The 15,322-nt window shown below is 36.5% G+C and overlaps 1 protein-coding gene across 6 annotated transcripts in view; it reads right to left on the reverse strand.

Moving 5' to 3' along the window:
* Positions 1–15,322, reverse strand: part of ATP2C1 (ATPase secretory pathway Ca2+ transporting 1) — a 172,034-nt gene that overhangs the window by 27,733 nt on the left and 128,979 nt on the right. For all 6 annotated transcript variants that reach the window (XM_032869705.1, XM_032869709.1, XM_032869710.1 and 3 more), the window contains 3 exons: positions 10,168–10,324; positions 7,450–7,620; positions 5,864–5,961 (listed from right to left, as the gene is read on the reverse strand). In XM_032869705.1, coding sequence (XP_032725596.1) covers positions 5,864–5,961; positions 7,450–7,620; positions 10,168–10,324 — 426 coding nt within the window. The remainder of the gene's footprint in view (positions 1–5,863; positions 5,962–7,449; positions 7,621–10,167; positions 10,325–15,322) is intronic.

The following is a 15,322-nucleotide window of genomic DNA, read 5'->3' on the forward strand; positions in this document are numbered from 1 at the left end:
CAAAGACTGCGGATTTTACAGAGTATTTAAATAAAGGGCTAATTACCAATACTCAGGTTGAACAGTAAATTCTGCCTTTGTTCCACTGCAAATCATTTGAAACACTGCAAATCATTCCATTATAGCCACTGCAGGTTATCAGTGACAATGGCAGTGAAGATGCCAATTGTTTGACTGAAAGAGTATTTCTCTTGGGCAGTGACATTAGTCGGCATGCATCCAGTACACCTACCATTTGATACAAGATTTTAGTGTTTCAAAGCTTCAGTGGCAGCTCAAAAACTAGAGCAGGAGTTTTGAGACTAAGGAGATCTCAATGCAAAACTGAAGACTCACGTGATGTTTTGCATGTGGTACAGAGCAAAATTTGTTCTTAAAGTACCAGAAGAGCAGGTCCATCTTTTTAGTGACTAAAAACACTAAATGTAGTGACACAAAATTATGGCCTAAAGAAATGAGATCTAAACAAAACAAAACAAAACAGAAAGGACTGAAGATTGAGCTACATCACTCTATCACAGAGATTGGATTAAACTTGGGGGTAAATGAATTTCCTCTGTTCATAATCTTTTCACCTTTATCATCTGTTTCTCTACCTGGAAAAAAAGAATATATTGATTAAAGGTAAAAGCACACAATAAAATCTCTGTAATTTGGGAGCAAGAGGGGAAAGGATAGAATGAAGAAAGGATGGTAAAAGGACAGTGAAAAAAGAAGTAGAACTTTGTCAGAAAAGGAGAGTGTTTAGGGAATAATATGGGAAAGAAAGATGAAAATCATCAAAAAGAGAGAGGAAAATCTATGTATTTTTCTCTTCTCATGCCTTCTTCTCAGTGTCATATTTGTGGTCAGCACTCAGAGTTCTGATAGACAATGGTGTTAGGGAAGGAAGTTATAAAAAGAAGAACAAAGGAAAATATTAAAGGAGAAGTTAATGAAAAACATTCCTGGCATTAAAATAACCTGCTAGAGTTTCCTCAATCTTCCAGGAAAGATAAAAAGATACCCAATGCACTGAAGGGGGGGGGGGGGACAAACAAACAGGTGACTGAAAAAAAAATATTTACAACCTACCAAAAATTAAACAGCACACAGATTGGGATTAAATTACAGAGATTTGGTTAATAGGTTTGGTAGAAATACAACTGGAATGTGCTATGGTGAGTGCTGTGAAGTGTGTAAACCTGGCGATTCATAGACTTGTACCCCTGGGGCTAATAATACATTATATGTTAAAAAAAAAAAAGAAAAAATAAGGGCGCCTGGGTGGCTCAGTAGGTTAAAGCCTCTGCCTTCGGCTCAGGTCATGATCTCGGGGTCCCGGGATCGAGCCCCACATCAGGCTCTCTGCTCAGCAGGGAAGCCTGCTTCCTCCTCTCTCTGCCTGCCTCTCTGCCTACTTGTGATCTCTCTCTGTCAAATAAATAAATAAAATCTTTAAAAAAAAAAAAAAAAGAAAAGAAATACAATTGGAGGTACTACTATTAAAAAAACACAAAGAAGAAAACAGAATGTCCACTTTTATCACTGGGAAATATAGGACACACTGGAAGAATTCATCAAAAACAATGAGAATACCCAGATGGACTTGAAAAATAATTAAGCAAAATTCAGTTCCCATATTATTCTTTAATAGCTCTAAGTCAACAGGACAGAGCAATGTTAGATCTGAAATATGACTGAATTACAGAAAGAGAAAGCTAAAAGACATTTTAATAAGGAAAAGAGTTAAGGTGATTAGTAGATGTGGGAAAATCTCAGTAAGCTGGCAACTTAGAAGAAATTTTTTTTGTTTTTAACACTAATAAAAGCTATTCAAACTGATATGAAATAAAAACATCAGACCAAGTATACGTGTTAGCTATAACAGAGTTTCCCATAAACACAAGATGAAGTGGGAAAGAAAATAAAGTTGGGGGAAAAGGTGGGTCCAGCTAAGTCCAAAGAACTAGAGCAATTCATTAATAACATTTGGAGAAAAGATTTAGGTATTCAAAGGAAACACCTGGAAGGAAGCCTTGGTATTTATGGAATTCCTCTTTAGAGTAGGATAACTTTAAGTAATTCGACAAGCTTCTTCACAAGGCTTAGGTTTTATATTATTATTTTAGTCTCTTGGGAATAGCACCAGGGCATCTGCCATAATTAATGCACAAAAACTCTTATCCGGAAAAGATATAATTTATCCAGGCTGACAGTATAATTTGTAATTTGCAATTTGCTACTTCCCTCTCTAAGTACCTTTAAGATGGTTTCCAGAGTTCATTAGCATTTTTATCAGCTAGCCCAGAGAATGAACCAAGAAAGCAAATAAAATGAAACTTCAAATCTGTCAGTTTCATTACTTGTTACCATCTCTGGGAATAGGTTTGGAAGAAAAGGTTGAACAAAGGTCTAATGGGAAAATGTTTAATTAACTGCAGATTTCACATATACTTACTAATGTATACTCTGCCCCAATACCCCTGGGGAACCTAATACAGAATTTCAGAAATAAATGTAAGGAAGAAACTATCAGGAAAGGACACATACACACACAGTCCCATTCAAATATGGAAATAGCTTCCTCACTAAATGTAAAATAAAGCAAATGCCCACACTGTTCCCAGATGCTCTGAAAACAGCATTCATGAGTAACTACAGCTTGAGAAACAGAAAATATAAACAAATCTAACAGTACATGTCTACTAGTAAGTCTAACCACAAGTGAGGCTGGAGGCCTAGGGACTTAATGCTACTGTATGAAGCACAGTTTGTGGCAACATAAACTAAAACCTTCTCAGAGGACAATTTACCAATATATCTTAAGAGTTTTGTAAATGTGTTGGTAATTGATCCAATCATTTTACCTGCAGGAATTTATTCTACAGAAATAATTAGAGATGGGCACAGAATCGTGTAAAAAATTGTTCAATGAATCAGTAAGCAACGGATGAACTCAAGAGTCACACAGACCTGGGCTCCAGTTCCAATGCCCCTGTCACCACTCATCAGCTCTGAGACTTCAAATAAGTATCCCAAATTCCCTGGCCCTCAATGCTCTCATCTCTAAAAATGGGGCTGCCTATAGTTTATAAGATGGCTATTCTAAGTAAATAGATAATGTATGTAATATATGCATTGCCTGGCACATAGTAAATATTTGCTTACTGTTATTATCCTTGAAGTATTGTTTACAATAACAAAAAATAAATGGAAGCTAAAATTTCAACAAGAAAATTATATAACCATGTATTTGCCATGTGTTTATCCATATACAGTATACCCAAGCAAAATATTGTGCACCAATTAAAAACAAGTTTTATAATAATAACTAGTGATTTTAGGAATGCTGATGTTAAATGAGTATTCCTCTTTATAATTTCATAAAGTTCCAACCACGTTTTGTTAAACACGTTAAAAAAAAATGGGTTAATTTATTATTTTGGATGCTCTGTGGGCATACCACCTCTCTGTATTACAGGCAATTTCCAATCTAGCTTTTACTTTTCTAGGTTTTCAGTCTTTCTATAATGAACATATACTACTACTGAATAAATTTTCTAATCAGAAAATTGTATTATAAAAAGCTTTAAGTTAAGATGTGGAAATAATCTAAGAAAATTCAGTGTCCTAAACATATAACTTGCAGTTCTGAATGTAAAATAAGTGAAGAAGGTAGCACATTTTACTACTGTCAACAATGGGTAGAATATGCCTAATAAAGTAAAGGTGAGATGATAAACGCTTAAACGATATACAAATATATGTGCATAAATAGGTGAAGTATCAAGGACAAGAAATTCGAACTGTCAAGAACTTAGATACGATGATACTGCCTATCCTTTATGGGGCCCTTCCTACAGGATCTATGTACCCACAGATCAGGTTCTATGGAGTGCTGCCCACCAAAACATCCTAAGAAAATAATCTTACACCTGAAGGCCCTAAAGAAGTTACTAGGTTATGGAAGAAAAGGTTCTTTACCTATAAATAATCTGTTAGAAAAGCATTACAATCAAAGGTAAAAAGGCATTTCAAAAAAAAAAAAAAAAGCAGTCTTTGTTTTTTTTTTAGCTTATTTAAACTAAAACAAAGAAAGTCTTCTCAACAAATGGTGCTGAAACAATTGAATATCCATATGCAAAAGAACTGAACTTCAACCCATTTCTCACATACATACACAAAAATTCAAAATGGATCACAAACCTTAGTGTAAAATCTAAAAATATAAAGACTTTTGGAAGAAAATATAGGTTAAAAAAAAAATCTTTGTGACACTGGGTTAGGCAGAGTATTCTTAGAGAAGACATCAAAATCAGGATCCATAAAAGAAAAAAAATGATAAAATAGAATTCATCAAAATCTGAAAGTCCAGCTCTCTGAACGAATGTTAACAGAATAAAAAAATAACCCACAGACTAGGAAAAACTATCTTCAAATTGAAAATCTGATAAAGGACTTATATCTACAATATATAAAGAACTCTCAAAATTCAATAAAAAAACAGACACAATTTTTTAAAAATAGGCAGGGCAGACACTTCATTAAAGAAGATATATGGGGGCGCCTGGGTGGCTCAGTGGGTTAAAGCCTCTGCCTTTGGCTCAGGTCATGATCCCAGGGTCCTGGGATGGAGCCCCACATCAGGCTCTCTGCTTGGCAGGGAGCCTGCTTCCCTTCCTCTCTCTCTGCCTGCCTCTCTGCCTACTTGTGATCTCTGTCTGTCAAATAAATAAATAAATAAATCTTTTAAAAAAAAAGAAGAAGAAGATATATGAATGGCAAATGAAGATACTGAAGATCATTAAATAACACTATCTATTAGAATACAGTGTGAGAGAACTGACAATCCCATGTGCTGGTGAGGCTGCAGAGCAATTAAAACTTTCAAATATTGCTGATGGGAATGCAAAACAATAAAGCCACCTTGAGAAACAACTTGGCAGTTTCTTACAAGGTTAAGCATATATTAACCACGTGACCCAGCAATCAGTCTTAGGTATTTACCCAAGAGAAATGAAAATTTATTTTCTTAAAAAAATCTAAACATGGTTTACTGTAGCTTTATTCCTAATCACCAAAAACTGGAAATAATACAAATGTCTTTAAACCAGTGAACAAGTAACATTCACTCAAACACTGGATTACTACTTAGCAATTAAAAGAACCTATCATTAATACACACATCCAACATGGATAAATCTCAAAGAATTATGCTAAATGGAAGAAACAGATCCAAAGCCTCATACTATATGATTCTATTTTTAGAGCATTCTGGAAAAGGCAAAACTACAGGGACAGAAAACAAATCAGTGGTTGCCAAGTGCTAAAAGTAGAGAGAGGATCTGACTATTTTTAAAAGGCACAAAAGAGAATGTGGGGATATGACGGAACTGCTCTATATCTTGATTGTGGTTGGTTATAAGACTACATGTATTTGTCAAAACTTAAAACTGTGCATTAAAAAGGGTAAATTTTTCTGTATGTAAATAATATCTCCATTTTTTTAAAAAAGCATTAAATACTCATGTCATGTTTAAAACAAATGGGTAAAAATTACAAAGTAAAGGTCTCTCTCCACTCTGTACTTTTTAAATACAATTCAACCACTTAACCTCCATAGAACCTTCCTCAGAGGAAAGTTGATTCCTGCTGAAGTTAACAATCCGCTCTGGTATTCATAATGATCATAAATACTCTCATGCATCATAAATATTCTCAGTGATAAGACTGACTTCAATGGTAAGATTTCATTTCATGATCTGTATCAAAAATTAGGTGGTCCTGTCTCCATTGTTCTTAGTTTCATGAAGGTAACAGTACAAATGGTAACACTCAGAATAAGGCCTTTCCATCTAAAAGGCTTTAAGTTTAGGCCTACCTTTGGTACTATTTGTGAAAGCTGCTGGACATCCATTGCATCTATTTCTTCTCCTGAGACTGACTGGGAAGTTTTGGAATACAATCCCAGACGACTAGCTAAAGGGAAATGGGAGAGAAAACATATTTAACAAATTAGTTTCGCTTGCTAAGCTAGTCAACATAATGCTCACTTAGTATGATTTGTTATCCATTCTTTTTTTAAGTACAAAATGCCTTTATACCAAGGGATCACAAGACAAATTACTAGCAAGACAAACCTATCTGAATTAGTAAAAAGTCTGGGGTTTACTGTTTGTTTTATTCTTGTTTAAATTTAAGAATAAAGAGTTTTCACAATTTAATCCATCATACCTAAGCACTGAAACAGGGCCAATCAGGTTTTGCTTAGTAGCTCAATTTTAATAAAGATCAAAATGCATTTTAGGTAAAGACTCTAAAGCCAGACAAAACAGTACTGTATCTGTGGTAATCATGTAGTTATATGTGAAAGAAAACAGATGTTGGAAAGTTTTTCTAGCTTTATTCTTCCCTCTACCTATACCACTATGTTTCTGGTGATATATTCTTAGATAACATAAACTGTGAAACTCCTATCCCAGTCTCTCCACATATTAATAAAATCAGAATTAATGGACATTAGCAAACTGTTTAAATTTATCAGTATGAATCAAAGTTTACAAACTCCAGATTAACTTTCGGTACCCTTTTTTCCCTTATCTATCTATCTCAGGGGTCCGGGGAGAGGTGCAGAGGGAAAGGGAGAATGAGAATCCCAAGTAGGTTCCATGCCCAGCACAGAGCCTGATGTGGGGCTCCATCTCACGACCCCAAGATCATGACCTGCCCCGAAATCAAGAGTCAGATGCCTAACCAACTGAGCCATCCAAGAGTCTCTCCTCATATATATATACATATATATATATATATATTTTTTTTTTTTTTTAAAGATTTTACTTATTTGAGAGAGAGAACGTGAGCTCAGGGAGTGGAAGGAGAAGCAGACACCCCGCTAGCAGGGAGTATGTTGCGGGGCTAGATCCTGGGACTCTGGGATCATGACCTGAGCTGAAGGCAGATGCTTAACCAACTGAGCTATCCACGCTCCCCTCTCCTATCTCTTAAGGTAATCTTAAATGGCATTCAAACAACATAAGCACATACATGATTTAACAACAGAATATAGACACAAGCTATTTTCTTCCAAATCAGGTAGAAGTCAAAGTCTGCTTTGAAAATTATCCTCAAGTTTAAAGGGAAAACTAAATTTCATGTTTTCTTCCATGGGCATAATCTAGTGCTTTTATCCAACAGCACAGTGGATTATGAGGTTAACAATAATCAACTATTCTTTTGTGAGTAAAACCTAATGTGATTTCCTAACAGTTTAGTTATGTATTTTCAATTAATACTACTACTTCTTAACCTAAATTTTTTGCCCACATTTTTAGAGTATGAATAAAACTATCCATTTTAATTGTATGTCAATATTATGCATACACACTTTATATCTAATGGCTCACAAAACTATGCACTGCGGTTAAAGAAAAATGATTAAAAAAAGAGAGGGAAGCAGTCTACTTATACCAATTGCAATGGCAGTCTCCTGTGAGTCTCCAGTAATCATTTTTATGGATACTCCTGAGGCAATGAGTGTTGTAACAGCTTCTTTCACACCAGTTCTAGGAGGATCAATGATTCCCACCAGGCCAAGAAATGTCAGCTGTCCCAGTTCAGGACCAGAAGCTAAAGCAAGAACTGAGGAAATGATAAAATCCAAAAAAGAAAATGTGAGTCACAAAAGCATTACAATCTACTTGACAAATGCTAGAGACAAAGAAATCACTTAAGACTATAACGTCACTGTAGCTATTATATAATCATTAAATATAAAAATTATTACATGTTAAGACATTAGTTCAACGGTTCTAGATATGGGGTGGCTTAAAGCTATTAAAAATTAAAAAGAGTAAGACTAAAGAATTGTTAAGCAGAGAAGGCAAGTAAGGAGTGAATAAAGAATGTTTTTACAAAAGTGACTACACACAGCTCCTCTGAACATCAAGTATTAGTTCTTTAGAAAATATAATTAGGTATTTGGAGAAACTATGGGTTTGTTGAGCTTTGAAAGTCAGTTCTAAACAGACACCTCTGAAGGGGGTTGCTACTAATGTATCTTCATCTTTCCATTTTACAGGTCTTCAGAACAATTCAATAGCTTGAAGAAAAGTCTATATTAATTAATTATACACAACATATAACAATTTTGTAAATGAGAAACCCCGGGAGGTAAATTAATCTGTAAAGTGACTGCACAACACTACTAACAGTAGTTCAGATTCTTTCACTCTTTTCACAACATTAGTAAGTATTTCTTACTTGTAACTTTGGTTCCCTAAGAATATCTAACACCACCATATCATTATTGGGAGTTTCCCATCATCCTCGGGCACTTGAGCTATAACACAAAATACTGTTCATTTCCAATATCATTTAGCTTCTTCTCAGAATTCTGCACCTTTTGGTAACTATCTTATGAGTCAAAGGGATGTGTCTCCATTTGGAATATTATTAGACTGAACAATTTACGGGAGAAAACACAAAAAAGCACACTAACTAAATGTATCTATCTCATGGAGAAACTGAAAACTCATAACCAGATCACAAGCAGTATCAATTCTTATTCAAGCAGAAGATTTGATAGATTAAATATAATTGGAAAACTAAGGTTAGAGGCAAATGACTTTTATTTCCCCAACATCAGAGTCATACATCTATTTATGTAGATGTAAGCTCCAAAAGCTTTCACCCTGGAGAAAATGAGACACTTGATAGTCCCTGGTGTTGGAACAGAGGTAGAAAACAACTACAAGGGAACAGTGAGTATCAATTCATGTGTCAGCAAACCCTAAGAAAGGGAATCAGCTCCTAGAGCTCTCAGTGGAGGGGTGGTATTAGCCTAGAGTATTCTGTATTATTAGATATTGTATTTTATTATCCTGCATTCTATATGAAAAGAGTTTAAAAAGTGTGAAACCTCTGAAACTTCTTTAGTGTCTCTAAACCCAAGCCAACTTAGGACCCTCTTGCTGTGAGCTGCTAAGAACAAAACTCTGCCTTCAAAGCTACAAGAATACCTTTCTAAACCTAGCTCATTATAACAGCAGAAATTCTGTACATCTATCCAAATGTTTTATAACCAGAGACCCCTGCTTAAGGGAATAAGAGGAATATTTTTTATATTAAGTTGCTTCCACCTGCCAGGATTGTGTTTGACTTCTATTTTGTAAAAATGATAAGTTTAAGGAGGCCAACTCTTCCAATTTCCTTTAAAGAGACTACACAAGTATATATATATTCCCCACAAGCAGGCCCCAACCCGTTTCTTCAATCTTACACATGCTGTCCCCAGAAGAAACCACCTAATGTGTGTATGCATAGCAGACCCTGTCTCCCCATCACTGTTCAGTCAGCAATACAGACATAAAGCAGAATCTGGACACTTCTTTCCACTCTGGAGAATGGCAAGGGAAGGAGGTGAGCAGAAGAGAAACAAGTAAGGAATCACCTCAGTTTAAAGGGCAAAGTAGAGCCTTAAAATATTAATATTTAGGAAAATATTTTAGATCTATTAATAAACAAGACAGTCAAAATGATGAAATAAGAAAGAAGTAATACCACTTTACCTTCCTCCATCTCCCTTCTCACAAGAAAAACTTGTCTAAAATAAAATTTCTAACACCTACTCAGAGACCAACACAGGTGTGTAAGAACCAGAAATTTCACATTTTGCTACATTCCCGACTTCTTGTGTTTTGGGGGCCAAATAGCCAACTAAAACTAAAATATAACACTTCAGAAATATTAGGATCGAGTGGAACAGCTCTGAAGTAAAGCACAAAACCTAGGATCGAGTGGAACACCTCCGAAGTAAAGCACAAAATCATCTAAAACTAAAGGAAGGCATCACTGAGGAGGGTGCAGGATAGGTGAAAAAGGTGAATGGGATAAAGAGGTACAAATTTTCATTTATAAAATAAAAAAGTCATGAGGATGAAAAGTACAGCATAGGGAATATACTCAATAATATGGTTAAGAATGCTATATGGTGACAGATGGTGACCATGCTATTAATGGTGAGCATAGCACAACGTATAGACTTGTCAAATCAATACGCTGTATACCTGAAACTAATATAACATTGTATGTCAACTCTACCTCAATTTTTAAAAAAAAGAAGAAAGAGAGAAAGAAAAAAGAAAGCATTACCTTTCCATCCTAAGGACTATACTGAAATGGCCTTACCTCGGAGTCCCGCAGAGCCCATTCGTGCCTTCTCTTGTTGGTAGAGATCTCTCTGCTGCTGGCTAAGTGTCACAGTTTGCCCTTTGCTGTAGTATGTAGTACAATACTTAATCACTTGTTCATAAGCACCCTTCATAAAACAAATCTCTGGTCCATCCTAAAAGGAAAAAACAGCAAATAAATTCAAGTTAATTTCAACTTATACATATCTGCCACTAGAGGCTAACAATACATGGCATGCATTTCTCATAATCCCCAGCGAGTTACTCAAGCCTAACTAAGGCTCTGAGTGGCACTTGAACTTTGAAGATTAAAAGCTCATTTGCGGAAGCTTTCTTTACCCACTAGAGAAAACAGCATCTACTTTCCACCCTCACCTCCATACACTGAAGGCAATGTTATACGATGCCCTGGATTAGTCACTTTGGGGTTTGGGGAGAGCCTTACAACCTAACTGGAAAAGGAAAGAGATCTATCACCAGCCCACAAGCAGTGGTTCAGGCTTTCTATTAGTTGCTAGTATATGTACAAATGTATGTGATCCCATTTAATTCTCACAACCACCTTGTAATTATGAGTATTATCAGAACCTTTTACTTTTTACCCTGGCAAAGCATTATACAAGAGTTTACAATGAAAAACTACAGTCGCCTGTCCAAACTTTCTTACCTCTAGTCCTACTCCACAGAGCTCTTTTAGATGTTTCTTGGCATTTATCTCCATGTTCTTAAATACATTTAAACAGCTACTTTTATTATAGATTGTCCATTGTGACAGGCTGATAGTTTGGCCACTCCTACTACCTATTCTTCCACTCCCCATCATCAAAATATAGTTAAAGCAAAGTTGTCAGTACTTTTTTACTTTATGACTCCTCATTGCTGAACGAAATAATAGTGACTAGAACAGTTCACAAACATCCCACTTCTTGCAGGTACATGACAGGAATGTATTTCCCTGCCCCTCTCTCCCATTTTAAAGTCAGGTGTGACATGTTTTTTGTCGATAAATATGAGCAGTATTGTGTCACTTCCAAATGGAAATAATGTGCTATTCCTCTGGCCCTACTAGGGTAGTGTGGGCACACAGAGATGCAGCTTCTATCTGCCTGGGTCCCCAGGTAACTAGCGAGCAGATACTAGAAAGTAGGGAGGCAAGAGGAAGGTATGATGTTGTTTCCACAGCCTATATAAATCAAATATATTTCTTTTCCTGTTTATCTTTTTAAAAGTTTATAAGTTCCTTTTTTTATTTGCTTAGTTTTATTTGTACTTATTACTAATTATCCCCAAACTCTTCCATGCAAAATACAGCCCTTTTCAATGGTATTTTTCACATGATTAAATGAACAGGTAAGCTATTCCTTCCACATCATTACTGAAGACATCCTTCTTGAGTCTTATTCTCCTTTCCTTTCTAGTTCAAGATTGTCAATTTGTAGGCCTGCTCCACGACCAGTATCCAGGAACTTCTCTTCACCTCTATCCTGGGGATTCTTTGCACCATTCTCCAGGTTAGAATTCTTTGGGTTTTAAGTCTTCCTTTTCCTTATCTATTGTCTTATCTTGGAATAAAATATCTGCAAGTATCTAAGAAAAAGTGTGTGGGATATACATTTTGAGACTTGGAATATCTTAAAACACTTTTATTCTATCACCACATTTTTAAGTTCAACTGAGAATAAATTTCCTCTCAATTTGAAGACATTTCTCTATTATCTTACAACTTCCAGAGTCCAGTGTTACAACTGAAAAGTCTAGGGGTGTCTGGGTGGCTCAGTGGGTTGAAGCCTCTGCCTTCAGCTCAGGTCATGATCCCAGGGTCCTGGGATCGAGCCCTGAATTGGGCTCTCTGCTCAGCAGGGAGCCTGCTTCTGCCTCTCTCTCTGCCTGCCTCTCTGCCTACTTGTGATCTCTGTCAAATAAATAAATAAAATCTTAAAAAAAAAAAATTGAAAAATCTAAAGAATCTAATTTAAATCTTAAACCTTTGTATATGATCTTGTCTCCTTTCTGGCCCCTAAACCTGTGGAAGCTTTTAGAATTCTCCTTAAGCATCCTCAAATTTCTTGATTATGGGCACTGTTGTGTTTATCCCCACCCTTCTTTAACATAATTCATTGTGCTGAGCAGCTGGTAGGCAATTTTATTCTAGAAGCTGAGGTCCTTCTTCTGGAAAATTTTCTGGTGTTATTTGACAAAATCCTCCCATTTGGGAGGCACCTGGGTGGCTCAGTCAGTTAAGCAGCCAACTCTTAGTTTTTGGTTTTAGCTCAGGTTGTGATCACAAGATCCTGAGATCAAGCCCCACATCAGGCTCCCCACTCAGTTGGTAGTCTGCTTCTCCTCTCCCTCTCCCTCAGTGTGCTCATGTGTATGCGTGCACACTCAATCTCTTTCTCAAATAAATAAATCTTAAAAAAAAAAAAGACTTCCCATTTTCTGTACTCTCTTCCTGTTACCACTATTAGGTGGGTGTTAGCTCTCCTATTTATTTTCTGATTTTTGTACCTTCTCTTTTTTATTAAGCACCTCTTTGACCTTTCGTTCCACTTTCTGAAAGATTCCTTGACTTTATTTTTAAAACATTCTATTTAAAGTATTTTGTTGTCATTTTCTATGGTCTTTGGAAATTTTCTTCAGCATCTAACATTATCATTGTTTTGCTGAGACCCCTTTCTCTCTTAGTTTGGTCTGTGCCTTTCATGCTGAAGATTTTTCCCAAGTATCTACCAATCCTTGATGGTCCATTTACATTAAGACAGAAGAAATTCAAGATCTAGAAGCTCTGTGGGCGTTGACAGGGTTTATCAAATGATGGCCCTAACTGTAGGGTGATGAAATGATGACCAGGAGTCAGTAAACTCTACCACTGAACAAAGAACTTAGTTAAGAACACTTGGTACTGGGCACCTGGGTGGATCAGTTGGTTGAGCATCTCCTTCTGCTCAGGTCATGATCCCAGGGTTCTGGGATTGAGTCCCACATTGGGGTCCCTACTCGGCAGGGAGTCTGCTTCTCCTTCTGCCCTTCACCCCAGGTCCTGCTCGCGTGTTCTCTCTCTCTCTCTCTCTCTCTCTCAAATAAATGAATGAAAAAGAAAAAAAAAAAAAAAGAATATTCTATACTAGGGGCACCTGGGTGGCTTGGTTAGTTTAGCATCCGACTCTTAATCTCAGTTCAGGTCTTGATCTCAGCGTCATGAGTTGGGGCCCTACATTGGGCTCCACACTGGGTACGGAGCCTACTTAAAACAAAACAAAACAAAATAACTCTGTACCATTGGGATCTCCCTGGGACCAGTCAGCTTCTCTACAACTCTTCAATCTTCTTACTTATAGAGTGAGGGCATGGAGACCTCCCTGCAGGCATTCTAAGAAAGTGAAATTAGGGCTAGAGGCTTATCCTTCAGGACAATGACTTGCCCTTAACACTGTTTTCAGTTGTAAGCCTTAATTCTGCTCTCCACTCTTGTCTCCAAGATGCGATTTCTGATAATTTCTGATTTCTATAGGGGATTAAAAAAAGGGGGGAGCTAATGATCTGGCCTAAAGAAACAGAAAAGGCACTTGGGTAAGTTCTACTGGATCCTCACCCATAATTTGAAACTAAATCTCCTATTTTTGGCTCTCTGCCTTAGTCCCCATCTTCACTCTGAGTCTTCTGTACATTCCCTTTTTTATATCCTTTATACACTGGTTGTCATTTTGGCAGGTTCCAGAGAGAAAGTGTAAATAAATGTATACTGACATGCTCAAATACAAGACTTTTTAGGACTAACTATTTGAGCCACTGGGATTATTTTTAAATTGGTAAATATGCCACCTCTTCTACATCCTGAGTCACTTCAATGGGTTTGGATTTTGTTGGTTACATTGGCTGGTTTTGTTTTGTAAGAGAAATGCTTCAGATCAGCAAATGAGAACAATCATCACACAAATCTTTCCAAACTTATATCCTGTTTGCTGCCTATCTCCCACTCCCACAACTAAGAAGACCAAACTGTAACACATCAAAATACAACTTCCAAAGTACAACTCTGATGAAGTTACATTCAAAACTGCTAAAGTCAAATTATTCAACTTTACATAGCCACATTATCTTGAAGTACTATGTGATCATACCTATAAAATGTAAAGAAAGAGACCTTCCAAATAAACTCATACAGATATTCTTGCTGTATAACTCTTACGTCGAGAGACATCAGCTGAAAATTATATAACTCCAAAACAATTTTTGAAAACTTTATGTTACAAGGTTTAAGTAGGCTCCATGCCCAATACGGGCTTGAACTTAACAACTGTGAGATCAAGAGTCGCAAGCTGCACCAACTGTGCCAGCCAGGCACCCCTTACGTTATAAGGTTTAAGTTACGTTATTTTTACAGTTTTATTTTCACTTGTCTCCTTCCCAGGAGTTCTTAAAAGTTCTTTCAAAGATTAGACAGAAATCTTTTTCCCCCTCATGAACAGACTTCCTGGCAGACAACCATTCACAAGTTCAATGTTGGCCAAACTGGCCTTTTTTAAAAAATAATTATGTTTCTGGAGTGGCTCAGTTGGTTGCGTGTCTGCCTTTGTTATGGGTCGTGATCTCAGGGTCCTGGGATCAAGCCCCACATCGGGCTCTCTGCTTGGTGGGGAGCCTGCTTCTCCCTCTCCCTCTGCCTCCTGTTCCCCCTCCCTGTGTGAGCTCTCTCTCTCTGCCAAGAAATAAAAACTTTAAAAAAAATCAATTATGTTTCCTACTTATTATGGGGGGGAGGGGAAAATCCTCTCACCCATTCCTTCTACAGAGATGTAATGGTTTCAAACTATTTGCTCACAGGTAAAAACACATAACCAATTATTAATTCCTAATAAAGAAAATATAAAAATACAAATATGTATATTTTAAAGGCAAAATAAGTTTAAGCATCAAGCTGGTAATAGCAACTATGAGTGATATAATTATACACTGCAGATGCACTTACTACACTACTCAGTGTATTAAGAACTCATATTACACTAACTTTGTAAACATTTCCAAAACACCCAGGAACAAAATAGCAGCTTGAAATGTCAGTGCACGTCATTTTGCCAGTTTGTAACCTGGATCAACTAACATGAATTATACACATTTGGTAACCACTTTTCCACAAAATAATGTGGTTCTAT

This window comes from Lontra canadensis, unplaced genomic scaffold (genome assembly GCF_010015895.1).
Source record: "Lontra canadensis isolate GAN:19392208 unplaced genomic scaffold, GSC_riverotter_1.0 scaffold38, whole genome shotgun sequence".
NCBI classification, from domain to species: domain Eukaryota; kingdom Metazoa; phylum Chordata; class Mammalia; order Carnivora; family Mustelidae; genus Lontra; species Lontra canadensis.